Here is a 16,503-nt window from a genome sequence, read left to right on the forward strand (position 1 = left end):
TTAGAATTTTACTTAAGTTGATTTTTCATTTATCCAAAAGAATTTTTAAATATAAAATTTGAAAAGTTTTGTTTCTCTGTAAATTTTACTATTTTCCATTAGTGTCTACAGATTGTTTTAACAAAAGCACTTTTTATCACAAGTAAATTTTAAATGTCAAAAGAAACTGTATTAAATGCAACTCAAAAGAAGTTAACACGTTTTTTTCCCAGTCAAAACCTCCTTTGATAGGGGACTGCTTTAAATACATAGTGTATAGTATGCAAAACAATTTTTGTTGTGGATCGACTTTTTTTTAGTTTGTTTTTAGCTATTAATCTCTATCCAAGATCTCCAAGTAATAATGTTTATGTTTTTGTAGGGTTACTAAGTTGATGGGATTCTAAGGAAAAACTATACTAGTGTGTGATAAAGTTTATATACAGAAAAAGAAGTCTGTACATACCTTCATGATTATACAATATTAAAGGAAATTAGGGTGTTTTATTTGGCTGATTTGAACCTTTGTGATTTATAATTGAGTTTGTGACAAAGTGCTTTCAGATACGATTATAGATTCTATCATTTTTTTTTCTACTTTTGTTTCCTTCTGTTTTACTTAAGCTTTAAAGAACTGAGCTTAAAAATAAGGAAAAGTACAGTGATCATTATTACATTAAAAAAATTCTACCAAACTATAAGTTAAGTGAGCTTTTTATTTTAAATTTTAACTTGTTTACTCTGATTTTATGTCTGATTTTAAGTCATTTGAAAAAAAAATGGGAGCTTTCTCTGAACATATTTAGATTCTGACACAATTGTCACTACTGGTCGCCTAAGAAAATTAATAAGCCAGACTGCATCTTGGTCTGAGTATTTAGGTTAAAAATGATAACATTAAAAAATTTGCTTGTTTCACATTTTAAGTTATTTAAAATAATTTTGAGTTTTAATGGTAACCTAAAAAAGCTCAACTATTTGAAAATTATACTAATGCAAAATTGCTATTAATTTTTCTTATGAGGAACAAATGGAATTTTTATAGTGACAAATATTGAAAACTTCTTGGTTATCTTAAATATTATTGCTCAAATTGCCTTAAGATTATAATTTCAGATAAAATCTTTAACTAGAATATTCAGATTTCACTAGAAGAGTTTGTTGTGCTGTGCTAGATATTATTGAAGTCTTAATATTCTTGATTTTGCCTAAATTATTTTAATAAGTACATGTTTCTATTCTATGCTTTCAGCAATATTTATTGAGTGTTAGGATATCTGATTTATATTTTATGTCTCTTGGTGGCACTCTTTAGTTAGAGACACATTTTGCATCTAAAATGAGTTTTGGGGGGTAGGATGGGAGGACTACCTATTGTAAAGAATTTGGTGGTCAGATATGGAACTTCTGTTTTAAAGTATTATAGGCATTATTTTGTTTTAAAGTAATGTTTTAAAGAGTGGATAATATTAGTGATAGTTGAAACATATATTTTAAAATGTCTAAATGGAGAAAAACAACAAAAACAATTGAAACTGAATTATGCAAAATTATAACAACCATGGTGTGACCTCAGGAATAGCTAGGAGATGCCACTTCTTCTGCATCTTTGTAGAGGTGGAGGACTAGGGGTGTGAAACACTGAGTATAATATCATTCTCTCAATAAGTCAGTTTTGCTGAACTTTTCCCCCTTATTTTTGTTCTTTATTATAAGGGATGTCTGTTTAGGAAGGGAGGAGTGGGATGCATTGTAAAATGTAGGTGATATAAAAACAAAATATATCAATAAAAAGAAAAAGAAATAGAATACTTTTTCCATTAGTAAAGTTTTTTTTTTTAATGAACATTATTGAAGATTGAATTCAGCAACAGAATTGATTTCCCCTTTTTCAGGGTAGTGCCTTCACAGGTTTCTATGACTCATTTGTTGAAGAAGTGTGATTCAGGACACCACAATCTATTTTCTCATCTGCTGGCTATTCTGACCACTGGCAAACTTTCTTGACAAATTTGTAATAACATGTCACACTTATGTATAGCCTCGTGTTTAGAAATTGATTCCACAGCAGTGAAAGTTTTGAACTTACATAATAGGAACTAAAGTGTGTCTGATGTGGACTAAAGTACTTCAGTGTGGAAACTGACAAATGTACTATAGATGATTAGTGCCTTGTAAATAGATCTATATAGAGTTTAATTCGTGTGCTTCTAATTAGTGTATTTACCTATTTAACTGTAAGTTGAGGCAAAATATTTTCTTTATATTTTTATTTCACACTAACAAAAAATAAGGAAAGCTAAATATTTGGTATAGTAGAGCATTGAACTGTGAAAGACTTTGGTCATGTGCTTAATCATGTCCAACTTTCACCATTGGGTTCCTCACTTTATTTCTGTGAACCTCATTGGTCTCATTTTTGTTTGTTTGTTTTTTTGTGGGAGAGGTCTCATTTTTTAAATGAGAATACTTCATAAAGATTTTATGAGGAAACTCCATTTTAAACTGTAAATTTTTATATTTTAATGTGTTATTGATATTAATAAAGATTAAAATGGCTATTGACATATATCAGAGCATGCATCCCATTTTCATAGATCTCTTCAGGTCATTTCATCCAGATAGCTTTTCCTACAAGTATCTCTGTGAACTGTGTGACCTAACATATATTTGTGATTCTCTTCTGTAGCTGAATTGTTTTTCAGAATCATAATAGTGTTCTGATATTTTACAGCATTAACAGTAATATAATCATTATATGGGGCAGCTAGGTGGTACAGTGGATAGAGGGCTGGGTCTAGAGTCAGGAAGATTCATCTTCCCGAGTTCAAATCTGGCCATACACTTGCTAGCTGTGTAACCTTGGGCAAGTCACTTATCCCAGTGACAAACCATTCCAGTATCTTTACCAAGAAAATCCCAAATGAGGTCATGCAGAGTCTGACACAACTGAAACAACTGAACAATAACAACAATACATATTTACTTAGCATTTCATATTTTCAAAGACATTTAAAATGCACATATCTGTTATTGATTTGCAAATTAATTTTTCACAGATAAGGAAACTCAGACTTATGGTTTTATTAAATGCTCTAGTAAACAGTATATACCCAATTTTGCTCACAGTGTGTTTCTCATTATACTACCTTGCATTTATGATACCATAATTCCAAGCTGGATGTGCTATCTTTTTTAAAATTGTGGAGAAGTGGGAAAAGAAGTACATCAGCTGAAAGCAATTATGAATATAGAAAAAAATTTCAACCCCACTCTAAACTTTTCTCCTCAGAGATCCTATTGCAAGGTAGCTCATAGTGAAATAGTAGACTATGTCTTATTTTCCATCATTTAGAGAAATAGAGATGCAAGATTATCTCCATCTGTGCTAAAAAAAAGTATCTATGCCTAGAATATTTATTTTAAAGAAAAAATGGCATTTGAACAAAAAAAGTAGCCATATTTCACTCAGTATCTCTCAAATTGAGATGTGATGGCTGTTTTGTTCCTTCTATCAGATCCATTTGATGGTTGTTGATAGGTCAAATATATAAAATGGCCCTGTTGAGGAATTTCTTTTACTTTAGGATCTCATATGCCCTCCCTCTGCCCCTTCTCACCTAAGGGCCACAGCCTTTACCACCACTAAGTGACATTTTGTGTGCCCTTTCTTCTCTCTAGATCTTGCCTTCTTTCCCTTCCATCCTTCATTGAGATGCTTAGTTTTCTTGACTCTAACTTTTGGTCAGGTTTTCTCCACTTCCCAATGAAGTTAATTTCACAAGCCAGGTCCTGATATTCCTTGTTCTTCTTTCTGGATCTCAGTCCTGACATAATTCTTTCTGTGTTCTCCTTCCCCAAACACCACTTGTCATTTTACTTCTGTCATTTTCCCATTCCTTAAAAATCTCCATACATATAGACTACTATAATATATCAAGAAATGATTTACTATGACCAAATTGAACTCATCCCACTGAATCAATGATGGCTCAACATCAAAAAGGCAATTTGCACAATTATCTAAAAAGAAATAATTTTTAAAAGCCTAATGATTATTCTAATAAATGCAGAAAAAGCCTAGGACAACATACAGTATTATTCATGTTTAAAAAAAAAAAAAAAGCCTTAAAAGCAAAGGCAAGCAAAAGCCATTCTTGGGGCAGCTAGGTGGCGCAGTGGATAGAGCACCGGCTCTTGAGTCAGGAGTACCTGAGTTCAAATCCGGCCTCAGACACTTAACACTTACTAGCTGTGTGACCCTGGGCAAGTCACTTAACCCCAATTGTCTCGCTAAAAAAAAAAAAAAAAAAAAAAAAGCCATTCTTTAAGATAGTCAAATGTACATACCTGAAATCAAGAATATAAACAAAGGTAAAGCAAAAATAGCTCATCTCCCTACTATTATTTAACACATTTCTAGAAATGCCAGCAATAGCAATAAGGCAAAAGAAAAAAATTGAAGGATGTAAACATCAGCAAAAAGAAGATAAAATGATAACTATTTACAACAATGGTAAACCTAGAGAAACCCAGGGAATCAGCAAAGAAAATAATACTTAGAGTTATGTAACAGGATACAGAATATGTCTATAAAAATCATAATTATTTCTCTGGATCATTATTGTTATTGTTTGTCCTTAATTCTTGGGGTAATTTCATGGCTTCCAGTGAATTGGATGTAAGTGAGGGAGGGCTGTGCAAGGTCACATCCTCCAGAGCCATCTGGGTCCAGTGGTGATATATACATTAGGATGACTGGAGATGGCCCCAGATGTTTAAGGTAATTGGAGTTAAGTGACTTACCCAGGGTCACACAACTTAAGTGTCTAAGGTGAGATTTGAATTCAGGTCCTCCTAACTTCACGGCCAGTACTCTATCCACTCTGCTACCTGCTATCCCACTGCTTCATTAACAAAAACTAGGAAGAAATAAAAGAAATTCTCTACCTATTTATTAGGTTTTAGTAAATTACAGGGATTAATCTGCACTTTACATGTGGTTTGTATTCTGTACTCATGTCCATTCCATACCTAGTAGACCTATAATTTTTAAAGGAATATGCAGAAAGGGTATAAAATGAGAAAATAGGCCATGGCTGCTGAAGATTATTGTCAAAAAAATGTTGTGTAAAAGGAAAACAAAAACAACAGTTTTTTATTGAGCTTACAGCAAATTGACCTTACCGTTCTGCTTAAATTTTTAACCTACAAACCCATCTATATGTTAAAGGTAAAGTTCTAAATATTTTACATTTTTTATTCAAAATCTAGATCTTGCATTTGTATAGTTTATTTCTGAAAATATTTCTCTCTGTAGTCCTACTGGAGTTGGGAGCACTGTACTTGTTTTATATTTTAAACAATCAGTAACCATTTGCAGATGATTTTATTTCCCCTGCTATTTATTGAACAGTACCATAAGAAAAATGTCTTGCTTAGATATTGTTGAAAAGTGGACTTTTGGTCAGATATAAGGAGAATTGGGTAATGTTTGGAAATCACTTTGAAAGTGAAAGTATTATTTAGTATAAATGTTGAGTATTATTTCTGGCATAGAGTTAGTTGGTTTATGATAGAAATGCTAAAATTGGATCAGCATGTTTATTATCCAGATACAAAACTGAAAAATCTAACTGTAGAATGCTGTTCAATTTTGTTTTTAAAATAAGGATATTTTTAAGGGAGTAAGCCAGCTATAGGGTTTTTCTTCTTTAGTGGTCTGCCAAAACTCAATATTTTTAAAATTGTGATTTATGATCTTTAAATTAAAAAAATAAATTATTGAAATTAACTTTAGTTTTTGTTTATAGGAAGAGTGTTTCTTGAATCTTGAGGCACCAATTTCAAGAGTGTGTGGATATGATACACCATTTCCTCATATCTTTGAAATCTTCTACATCCCAGACAAATGGAAATGTTATGATGCCCTTCGAAAAATGATCAATTATTGATCAAATAGGTTAGTACATTATCAGTTTTTGAAAAAGCAAACATTTGTCATTATGGTGAAATTTTTGTAAGAGGTTATTTTTATGAGTAAATGACATTCATTGTATATTAGTGAGGTTTCATGCTATAAGCTGTTTGGCCATATGTGAATAGGTTTCTTTATCTCTGTCAGTTATTAAAATTCATTAGATTATGTATATAATGTGATTACAAGATTTCTTGTAAAAACAATTTGCATTATATTCTACACAGCACAGATTTTCAAAAGCAAGTAAGAATTAATTCTTTTTTTTTTTTTTGGTGGGGTAATGGGGGTTAAGTGACTTGCCCAGGGTCACACAGCTAGTAAGTGTCAGGTGTCTGAGGCTGCATTTGAACTCAGGTCCTCCTGAATCCAGGGCTGTTGCTTTATCCACTGCACCACCTAACTGCCCAAAGAATTAATTCTTGATGATAAAATGCAGCCCGTTCTTCCAACTTCAAGGTTTAAAAAGTAAGCTTACCTAAGCCTACAGGAGGAACTGCTTGGAGCATGAGGAAGCAGTGTCTTTTATTTCATGTACAATGTCAATGGGTCTAGTAGTTCCATTTTGAAACAGGATTACAGATACACGTTAGGTTTCTCAGACACATGGCTGTATAGTCCCTGATGGGAAGTCTTCTTAAGTAACTACAAAAGTTGCTGTTTGGGCAATGGTGGTATTAGCTAGATGTTTCAGAAAGCACCATTTCTAAATAAGGCATTCTTGTCTTAAAATGATCCTTTGAAAAGGAAGCAGGATGGACACAATTATTTCCCTAATTCCTCAGGTTGTGATGTTAAGTATTATGGAGCCAAACTGGGAAGGATAAAGGCAGTAGTGAGCTACTTTATTTTTTATCAATGTATTTCAATATAGCATTAGGTATCTTATCTTCTGGGTTCTATTTTCATATTCATATGAATGTGTTCCTTCTTTCATAAGTATGAGAAAATTATTTAAACCTTATGTGAAGTTAGGTATATTTGAACAAAATGTACAAAACTTTTATAGGTTTAAATATGGTTTATACTAAAACACAATTAAAAATAGCTTTTCTGTTTAACAAATCAAACTGGGCATAAAAAACATGACTAAGAAGTGTGTGTGTGTGTGTGTGTGTGAATATATATGTGTTTACACACACACACACACACACACACACATATAATTATTATCATTCCCAGTTGGTCATAATCTGTATGGTTTCTTATTGTCTTCTTTTACAGAGGCTAGAAGAATAGAACTAGATGCAAAAGTATTTTAACGGACTTTGATATTTACTCAAATCTGTCTCTTGTTCACATGGACTTCATATGAAACCATCTATCCTGGATATTGGTCAAGAAGAAGCTAAAGCTAAGAATCCTCTCTATTAGCAAATACAAAAAGGATATTTCAAGTAGTGGATAGTTTAATATGGGCTTTATAAAATTTTCCACATACTGTGGGTATAAATGCTATTAAGTTTATATAACCTTGCTTGGTTACATCTTTAAATTACTTCTCTGTAAATAGGGGATGTGGGACTATATTCAATAAAGCTTTTTCAGGTTGTCAGTTTTTTTCCTCATGTTGTTTCTAGTAAAATCTGTAATTGTGAATTCCCAAAATTGTTAAGCTTAAATTGGTTGTTGGTTAAGAAATAATAAAAATGAAATGGTTTGGGCTTTCTGACTTTAGACTGCTATACTCAGGATTATTTCTTTATGGGTAACATAGTTTTCTCTCTAAGATTTCTTTAATATCTGTCCTAATTTTCCTCTGCTGCCTCAATAAGGTGCTGGAGCACTGTCTCATCTTCCTCTCTCTCTCTGTCTCTCTCCATCTCTCTGTCTCTGTCTCTCTGTCTCTCTCTGTCTCTGTTTCCTCCCACTCCCAATCTCTCAAAAGCACATATACACACAAACATGAGTAGCTTAGTTAAGAAAATCTTCCTGTTACCTACCTCTCTCCTGCTTTCCCTTTTAAAAAGAAAATTACTATTTGATTTTTACAATTACTACAAGAATGTCGGAAAGGTCTATGGTTACTTTAGTATGGGAAACTCTGTCTTCTGATGTAGATTAAAATCCATGTTTATCTTAGTACATGATTCCTTAGGAATAGCTTGAGGCAAAAAGAGGTTAAATCCAGGAATACATAGCTATTAAGCATCAGAGTCAGGGATTTGAACCCAGATCATGTTAATTCAAAGTCCAACTCTCTGTAATACCATGTTACCTCTTTAAAGAATATTATAAACTGAATATACTAACAACTTCAAATATATCAACAGTCCAAAAAACTGTAATATATCTCCAGATAAAAGTAGCCAGAATAAGCCTGACAGGCCTGAAGGAATTTGTTCCAATTTTCAGCTATCTCATGACCACATGACCTTTTCTTTGTGTTTTTAAATATTATTATGCAAAAAAAAATTAAACCAATGTTAAGAGGAAGTAGTGACTTTAGTAAATGTTCTAGTACCACAATTTTCCTTGCTTTCCTCCCACTAGAATCTTGTCTCTGAATGGGTATGTGTAGCCCAATGGAATAAAAACTAATATTTATTTGTTACTTTAAGGTTTGCAGGGCATCATTTCATCCTTACAAAATCATGTAAAGTAGGTTCTATTATTACTCTCATTTACAGGTAAGGAAACAGACTTAAAAAGGTTAAGTGCCTTGCTCAGCATCACCAAAAAAAAAAAAGTGCCTAAGGTGAGATTCAAAAACAGATCTTTGTGACTTCAAGTTCAGCATTTGTTTACTATACTACTGCACAAAGCAGCCAACTCACACTACTCTACTCTGTAAGAAAATAATGGCCTTTGCCAACGTCCGAAGGCTCCAGATTGATTGGATTGACTGACTTCCCTGATTAACCTACTCAAAGATAAACCTCAACACAGGACCACCCTCAAGTCCAGTGAACCAATGGATTTGGGTGATACTAGCCAATTAGCTTGAAGCAGGGTGGAAGAATTGCCTCTCCTAGGGACATGGAAGAAGGATCCTGTGGTAGTTCATTGCTCAGACAGGCTGGTGGTGGAGGAATTGAGGACTCTAGGCTTGGTAGGTTTTTTTTTTTTGGCTTTCTGACCCAGGTGTTCTCTTTTTCACTAATAAATGCTTAATGCCCCAAAGTGGTGCTAAAGCTTCTAATTTATAAGTAAACCCTAGCTAGTTTTCCCTGCACTTGCGACAGGAATAAGGTGACCACACATTTAATTTTAAAAATCACAACTCTCAAACTCTGCAGACTTCACCTACTTATCCTGAGATACATAAACAACAGAGCTAGCTTCATCCAAAAAGCAGAGACAACCATGGCCATAGTTTTTTTTTTCCTTTCCATATAAACATTAAAAATGAAAACTTTCTCATGAATATCAATGGATTTATTATTTTATAGCTACAAAGTATAACCAGAAAAATTAACTTGCAAGTGAAATCCAACCAACATTTTTTTTCTTTTTAATATTGGAGAGAGAGTACTGCCAAGATCTGTACTAGTATGCATTTACATGTAATCATAAAAACTATAGTTGAGGAAACCCCTAATGATTGCATCTCCACTAGCAAAAGTTTTACAGAATGAATGTTTCATGGGGGAGGAAAATATTTTGCAATAATTTAATAGTTCTAAACCCTAACAGCCATTTTCTGCAGCAAAGACCCCTGTCACTATCATGTTAAGCAGTTAAGGTGGTCATGGGTCTTGAGTGATCATTCAGTTCAGCAGTTGCTCAGGGTAATTTATTAGCCACAAACTCTCAGTGGATTCAGTGATTATCTAGTGCAAAATTTCTTGGTGGTTTGGATGGACAAACTGTCTTTAACAATGTTTTTTTGGAGAGAATCCATTTGGAATAGTGTGACAGCCTTTCTTTTTAGAGAAAGTTTTTTTGCTCATCCAAAATTCTTGTCTTAGGCAACATGGACTTATACATGAATAACAGTCTCTACCTGAAAGATACAAATGAGGACATCTTTTTTACTCCTGGACTTAGCTTCTCTTCATAGTCCACCAGATCAGTAGGAAGTTATATAGACAAAACCAGTTTTGTCTAAATACTTTCTAAAGGACATGCTACTCCAACTAAAGCCTCGGATGTTTATACAGAAATGGGTAAAATAAAGATCCTAATGCAAGGAAGCAAATTTGGCCTTGTAGGTATCACTGAAACTTGGCAGATGAGAACCATATTGTACTGTTACTCTGGATATCTTATTCAAAGGAAGTAAGATAGGTAAAATGGGGGCAGAGTAGCATCATATATTGAGAACATATACTGATGTGAGGAAATCTGGGAGTGGTGGAAAGCATTTGGGTGAAAATCATCAGAGGGAGAAACAGTATTGTCCTAAAATTACATAATAAAAATACCTACTCAAAACATAAAAAAGGAAATAGTCTCAGAAGCATGATATAGCAGTTACAGGAAATTTACATTACATCTATTGGATCTCTTTATCAAAGGAAAAATATCTATTACTTGCCTTACTGATACTTTTGTCTTTCAAAAAAATAGTGCAGCAAACAAGGGAAATTTTGCTCTGCATCTGCTTTTCAACAAGGGAGGGATTGGTTGCTGAAATAAAAATGTTGTTTGTTGTTGTTGTTGTTTGTCCTTTGTTCCTGAAGAAGACCATGACACTGGGGTGATGTCATTACTTGCACTGAATTGGATTTAAGTGAGGGAGGGAGGCCTGAGCAAAGCCACCAACCTCACTCTCTCCTCCAGAGCCATCTGGGTGCCATGGAAAGATATATGTCAGGATGACTGGAAATGGCCCCAGATGTTTAAGGCAATTAAGTGATTTGCCCAGGGTCACACAGTAAGTGTCTGAGGTAAGATTTGAACTCAGGTCCTCCCAATTTCAGGTCCAGTGCTTTATCCACTGTGCCACCTAGCTGCCCCAGAAAGATAAAAATGAAAGTATAATTGGAAAGAAGTGACCACCCCATCTTTTTGATGGAAAAGAAAGTTGGAAATTATTCAACATGAATCTTCATTTTAAAGACATCCTTTTACAAAGGATTCAAAGGAAAGATAGGCTCCCAAAAATCAAAATTATATGAGAGAAGTCAATCCAAGAGGAAAAGGAAGCTCTCAAGAATGAAATTCTAAGAACAAAGGCAATTTTGATGAGGAAAAGGGGGAGTTGTCTAAAAGAGGTGCTTATGGAATCAAAGGGGACTCGCCAACTAACTTAATCTTTAAAAGACTTACAGAAATGTTAGAAAGGGTAGGTTAGAGGATGAATGCAAAATGCATATTACTGTTAGAAAAGTATCAAGATTGCTAATGGTCAAAATGAACTAAGGCTGCTGGAAAAGCTAATGATAATAAAAAAGGGTTGGATTCTGGCAATGTGGGAAAATGATAACTAGTGATGGAGAGAAAAGAGAGCTGCTTAACGCTTTCCTACTGTTTCCTTTGCCAAGGAGAATAATACTTGGCTTACAGAGTGTTTAACAAAAATGTCTAATAGGCAGTTCATACTCAAGACAAAATATTAATGACATCTAGCTTCCTATTGAGTTCAAGTTACTTGATGCTAGTGATTTACCTTCTAGAGTACTGAAATATTTGGCAGTGTGATTGTTGAGCTACCATTGGTGATTTCTGGGAGATTGTGACCTACAAAATGGTGAGGTTATTTTCAACAATCTTTAGTAAAATTTAGTAAAGATTTCCTCAGGGGGAAAAAAGTTATGTACCAAATACGGAGTAACTGAGGTTGAATTCATAAAATAAAAAGACAGAAATGTATTTCAAGGTGGTGGTTGTTTTTTAAACCTCATGAAATAATAGAAAACCTTCTTCAAACTTCCATTCAACCCTTCTCCCAAGCCCTAGCCCATATGGCTTTGAGTACAAGTAAATTCACAGGACCATGATTCAGTGTACCTCTAAGAACCCCTACCAATTCCCTCTCTCCAACAAGTAACAAATTGAGTTTCTTACTCTGAAGGTGGTGGCAGAATCTTCTGTAAAATGGAAGAATGGCAGAATTCAAAACTAAACACAGCTATGTATTTTTTAAACTGAAAAAAATAGACAAAATGAAAATGAAAAGCTATAACAAGATTTACTAAATATCAGAGGAATCCCAAAAAGCAGGAATTGCAATCATATTATTAGACAAAACAAAAAATAAAATTCAGGTTGTTAAAATTGATAAACAACAAAACTACATTATGCTTACAGGAACCATAGATAATGAAATAAGCACATATGCATTAAATCTGCATTCATAAAGCAAAAGCTACTGAATTACAAAAATATATAACAGGTTCTCTCACAGCTAGACAAATCTAGCAGAGAAAAATAAAAATATATAACAAAAAACAAGACTGAAAACAGAGTGGAAAGATGTATACCATTCTATTAACGAAAACATTAAAGTATATATATATATATATATATATATATATATATATATATGCTTATTTATTTACTTGTTTGCTTATATATTTGTTTATTTGTTCATTCATTCATTCAATCATATATTCATTTATCAGTATTTTTTTTGCCATTTTCACAGAAATAGACTGTGCTAGGTGACAGATTCCAAATAAATATTACAAAGCAGAAATACTAAATATATGTTTTACAGATCATAAATTTAGTAAAAAGTAATACAGGGAACACAACCAAATCATATAGTCCTAAGCAAAAATGTCATTACAATATTCTAAATAATGAGTGATTGAAGAGAAAATAGAAAAAATAACTATATGAAAAAACATGAGACCATAATATTTTTGTTTTGCACTAAAGTTCTGAGTAAAAAAGCTCCGAAAACATTAACAAAATAGAAAAAAATGATTAGTGAACTAAAAATGAATTTTCAAACCAAAAACAATCAAATACAAAATAAACTTGGAAGAGGAAATCATAAAAATGAGAGGAGAAATAAATAAAATGGAGACTACAAAAATGCTAAAAGTTAAAGCTAGTTCTTTGAAATGATTAAGAAAATTTATGAATAAGCGGGGTCAAAAGCAGGAAGAAAAAATTATTAAAATTAACAAAGTATAATCATTACAGAGAAGAAATAGAATTGTGAGGATGTACCATACATATTTATAGGTTAACAAAACTGATAGTTTAAATTGGTGAAGAGAGCTGCTGCCTGCTTGTGTTCCATTTAGGCTCATGAAATTTACTCATGGAATTTCCACAATAATTCAGTACAAGAAATTTTCTCTGAGCTGCCCCATCATAGATACCAATATGATCCATTCCTACCTCTTCAAGTACTTCATTTTTGGCAGCAGAGTTGGCAAATCATGTCTATTGCTTTAGTTTACTAGATTCTAGCTATCCATGACCTGACCATTAGTGTGGAGTGTGGGACTAACTTCATAGCCACTGAAGGCAAGCAGATCAAGCTCCAGGTCTCTGATATCTCTTTCTCCTCCATCTAATGGTGCTCTTACTGCGATGCTGCCAGGGTCCTGCTTGATAGCTTCAATCACTTGACAATCTGATTGGAAAATGCCTTTTAACATTCCAAATAGATTGTAATCATTATGCTGATTGGCAACAAAAGTAATCTGGAGTCCAGATGAAGGAAAGAAAGAAGAGGAAGCTTTTGCTCAAATCATAGACTTATCTTCATGGATGTGTGTATATTTATGTATATATGTATATGTACATGCACACACATATAGCCTTCATCAATACAACCAAGGGGCTTCATGAGAAGATCCAAAAGGATTCTTTGACATGAAAAATGAGGCCTAAAAAGCATTATAATATGTCCTCAGCATTCCCTGGCTACTACCATCCTCTCAGGGAGCCAGGGAGCCAGGGAGGTTAGCAATCTAAGGGAGGCTTCTGCAGAGAAGATTTTGGCTTAAGAGTAGCCTGAATGGGGCTAATCAAGCTTCTCTTTCATCTTTATTAAGGTCCAGGTGAAATGTGAACACTGTGAAGTGATATTTGTGGCAAAAAAGCTTTATCTTACAAATTCTTGTACACCTTTGAATCAAAGTTAAAGGAAATTGTATTCCTATATGTTTTGTCAAGTGATGTATTAATTTTGCATGTGCCCTTGAAATATATTGACCACTATAAAAGTCACCTGAGTAATTTGCTATTCAGAAAATTTTCCAGGTAACTCTGCTGACCTAATGTTTACAAAATCTCAACTTAACAAATAAAAAGACCCTCAGAAGTTACAAATTCATCATTCTGGTTTGAAAGATAAGAATGAGGCCCAAAGCTCAAGATTAGGTATTGAATGAAAGCAAAGCTTACAATCTAAGCTCTCTTGGGTTTAAGTCCAGTGTGTTTTCTGTTGAACTATACTATTTGTACAATGGGCACCTGGGTGGCACAGTGAATAGAGCAATGGTGCTGAAGTTGGGAGGATATGAGTTAAAATCTCACCTCACACACTTAATATCTGTGTGACCCTGGGCAAGTCACTTAACCCCAATTGCCTTAAATATCCAGGGCTATCTTTACTCATCCTGATACATACCGTGCCACGGGAACCAGATGGCTCTGGAAAAGAGAATGAGGTTGGTGACCTTGTGCAGCCCTCCCTCACTTAAATCCAATTCATCTCTTTGATGTCATGGTCCTCTATGGGAACAAAGGACAAACAACAACTAATTGTACAACTTCAAATGTATATCCATTTGCAAAATTATTCTGTCTGTGCAGATTGTTCAGTAAGCTGCTTGATTGTATTGGCCTCACTTGAGTTCTTTGACTCATTTGCATAAATTCTATACTGTTTTTTAAAAGACAGGCAAATAACTGTTTTAGAAATAATGTATACATATCAATTTATATAAATAATATATATGAAAAATTTGTTTAAATATAATTACTATATAAAAAGACTTAAATAACTCATATATGCACAACATATATATTTATGTGTGTATATAGATACATATATACATCCTGTACCCTTCCCAGCACACCCCCTCCCCTTTCTTTTTTTTTAGGTTAAACACTTTTATTTATATTTTTCTGTTCCAATCTCTGTCCCTCCTTCCATCCCTCCCCTCCCCCGTTTCCAAAGCAGCAAACAATCTGATATGGGTTATACATATATGATCATGCAAAACATCACCATATTTGTCACTTAATGAAAGAATAACCTTTTAGCAAGGGCAGCTAGGTGGCACAGTTCATAGAGCACCTGCCCTAGAATTGAAAGTTCCAATTCAGCCTTAGACACTTGACGCTTACTACCTATGTGACCCTGGCTAAGTCACTTAACCCCTATTTCCTCGTTAAAAAAAAAAGAATAACCTTTCAGCTAAGCAAGCCTGGCTCAAAGCATGAGGAAAGTGGTTCTATAAGCTCTCATTGCTTAGAGAAATATTTACTAGCAGTTACTAAAAGTAGTAAAGAGATTATTTGCTAAGTATTATAACAATTAAATTCTTATGTGTATATATATACATGCATATATGCACATATACACCTATATGTGTACAATTTATTGCTTGAATGATTTTAGTTAGAAAACCATTCATATAAGGATGTAGTTCTTGTCTTGCTAGGTATTTGGTAGCTACTAAATTTTTACAACCTGCAGCAATGTGTTGGACAGTCTATACTATTTCCTGTAATAATTTACATTGATTTCTATGCAAAAGTTCCTTAAGGATAAAGCTTCTGTAATTTCTTGTCTTGAATTGCCATCATAAACTCCTCTAATTGTATAAATAAATCCATATGATTCAGCCATTAATTTGATGCTTCTCTGTCAACATATTTTTGGTTGAGTTCATGTGAATGTCACCCATGAAAGGCCCCTTGATTCCATTCTTGGATTTTAGCCATTTCATAAGGCTGCTTCTGGAGACAAACTATTTTTGCTTCTATTTGACAAATCCAGTGGCCTCTACCTGTTAAAATTATTATTACTCAGTAAAGGGATGTTGATTGTACCAGAAGTATTTCTGTAAGCTTTGAAAATTTGTCATGTGCTCTAAGATTGCCAATTAATGTGCTTCTTCATTTTCAGTGAGGATGAACAGTCCTCTTTTGCAGTCTTAGGGAATGAACTCTCTATTAAAGTTTACATTTTTATAGCACTTTCAGGTTTGCAAAGCTCTTTACCAAAACGATCTCATTTTATCTTCACAGCAACCCTGGGAGGTAGGTATTCTCATGAGAGTAAGTAATTTGCCTAGGGCCATCACATAAGTAATAAATGTCAGTGGTTTGGGGGGTATGTGGGGATGTTGAATAAAGCTTTCCCTTATTTCAGGTCTAATGCTCTATCCAGTGTTCGTCCTAATTGCCACAATGTTGCATTCATTGCATTAATATGGTAAGGATTTTTGGTAGAATATTTTCCAAATATGTTATGGTCCAGTTTATGTTTCCTAATGTATATATTGTTATTCATCATGTAAAATAATTAATATTTAAGATGGCATATTTTATGTAAATATATTTGTATAAGTGTATATTAAAGTAATTATATTTAATAATTATAATATTAAATAACACTAATAACAATATTGTTACTACAATGACTTCTGTTAACTATACAATCTTTGCTTCAAGCAAAATATGCTTAA

The 16,503-nt window shown here is 33.5% G+C and overlaps 1 protein-coding gene and 1 pseudogene across 1 annotated transcript in view; both read left to right on the plus strand.

Annotated features, from left to right (window-relative positions):
* The window catches only part of BCKDHB (branched chain keto acid dehydrogenase E1 subunit beta), a 284,101-nt gene extending 275,623 nt beyond the window's left edge, over positions 1-8,478 (plus strand). The window contains exons 10-11 of the mRNA XM_043963533.1: positions 5,793-5,941; positions 7,181-8,478. Coding sequence (XP_043819468.1) covers positions 5,793-5,933 — 141 coding nt within the window. The 3' untranslated portion in view covers positions 5,934-5,941; positions 7,181-8,478. The remainder of the gene's footprint in view (positions 1-5,792; positions 5,942-7,180) is intronic.
* A 4,702-nt stretch (positions 8,479-13,180) lies between these two features.
* On the plus strand, positions 13,181-13,693 carry LOC122752480 (annotated as a pseudogene).
* Positions 13,694-16,503: the final 2,810 nt, after the last annotated feature.

The sequence above is a fragment of the Dromiciops gliroides genome, chromosome 4 (genome assembly GCF_019393635.1).
Source record: "Dromiciops gliroides isolate mDroGli1 chromosome 4, mDroGli1.pri, whole genome shotgun sequence".
Classification (NCBI taxonomy): Eukaryota; Metazoa; Chordata; class Mammalia; order Microbiotheria; family Microbiotheriidae; genus Dromiciops; species Dromiciops gliroides.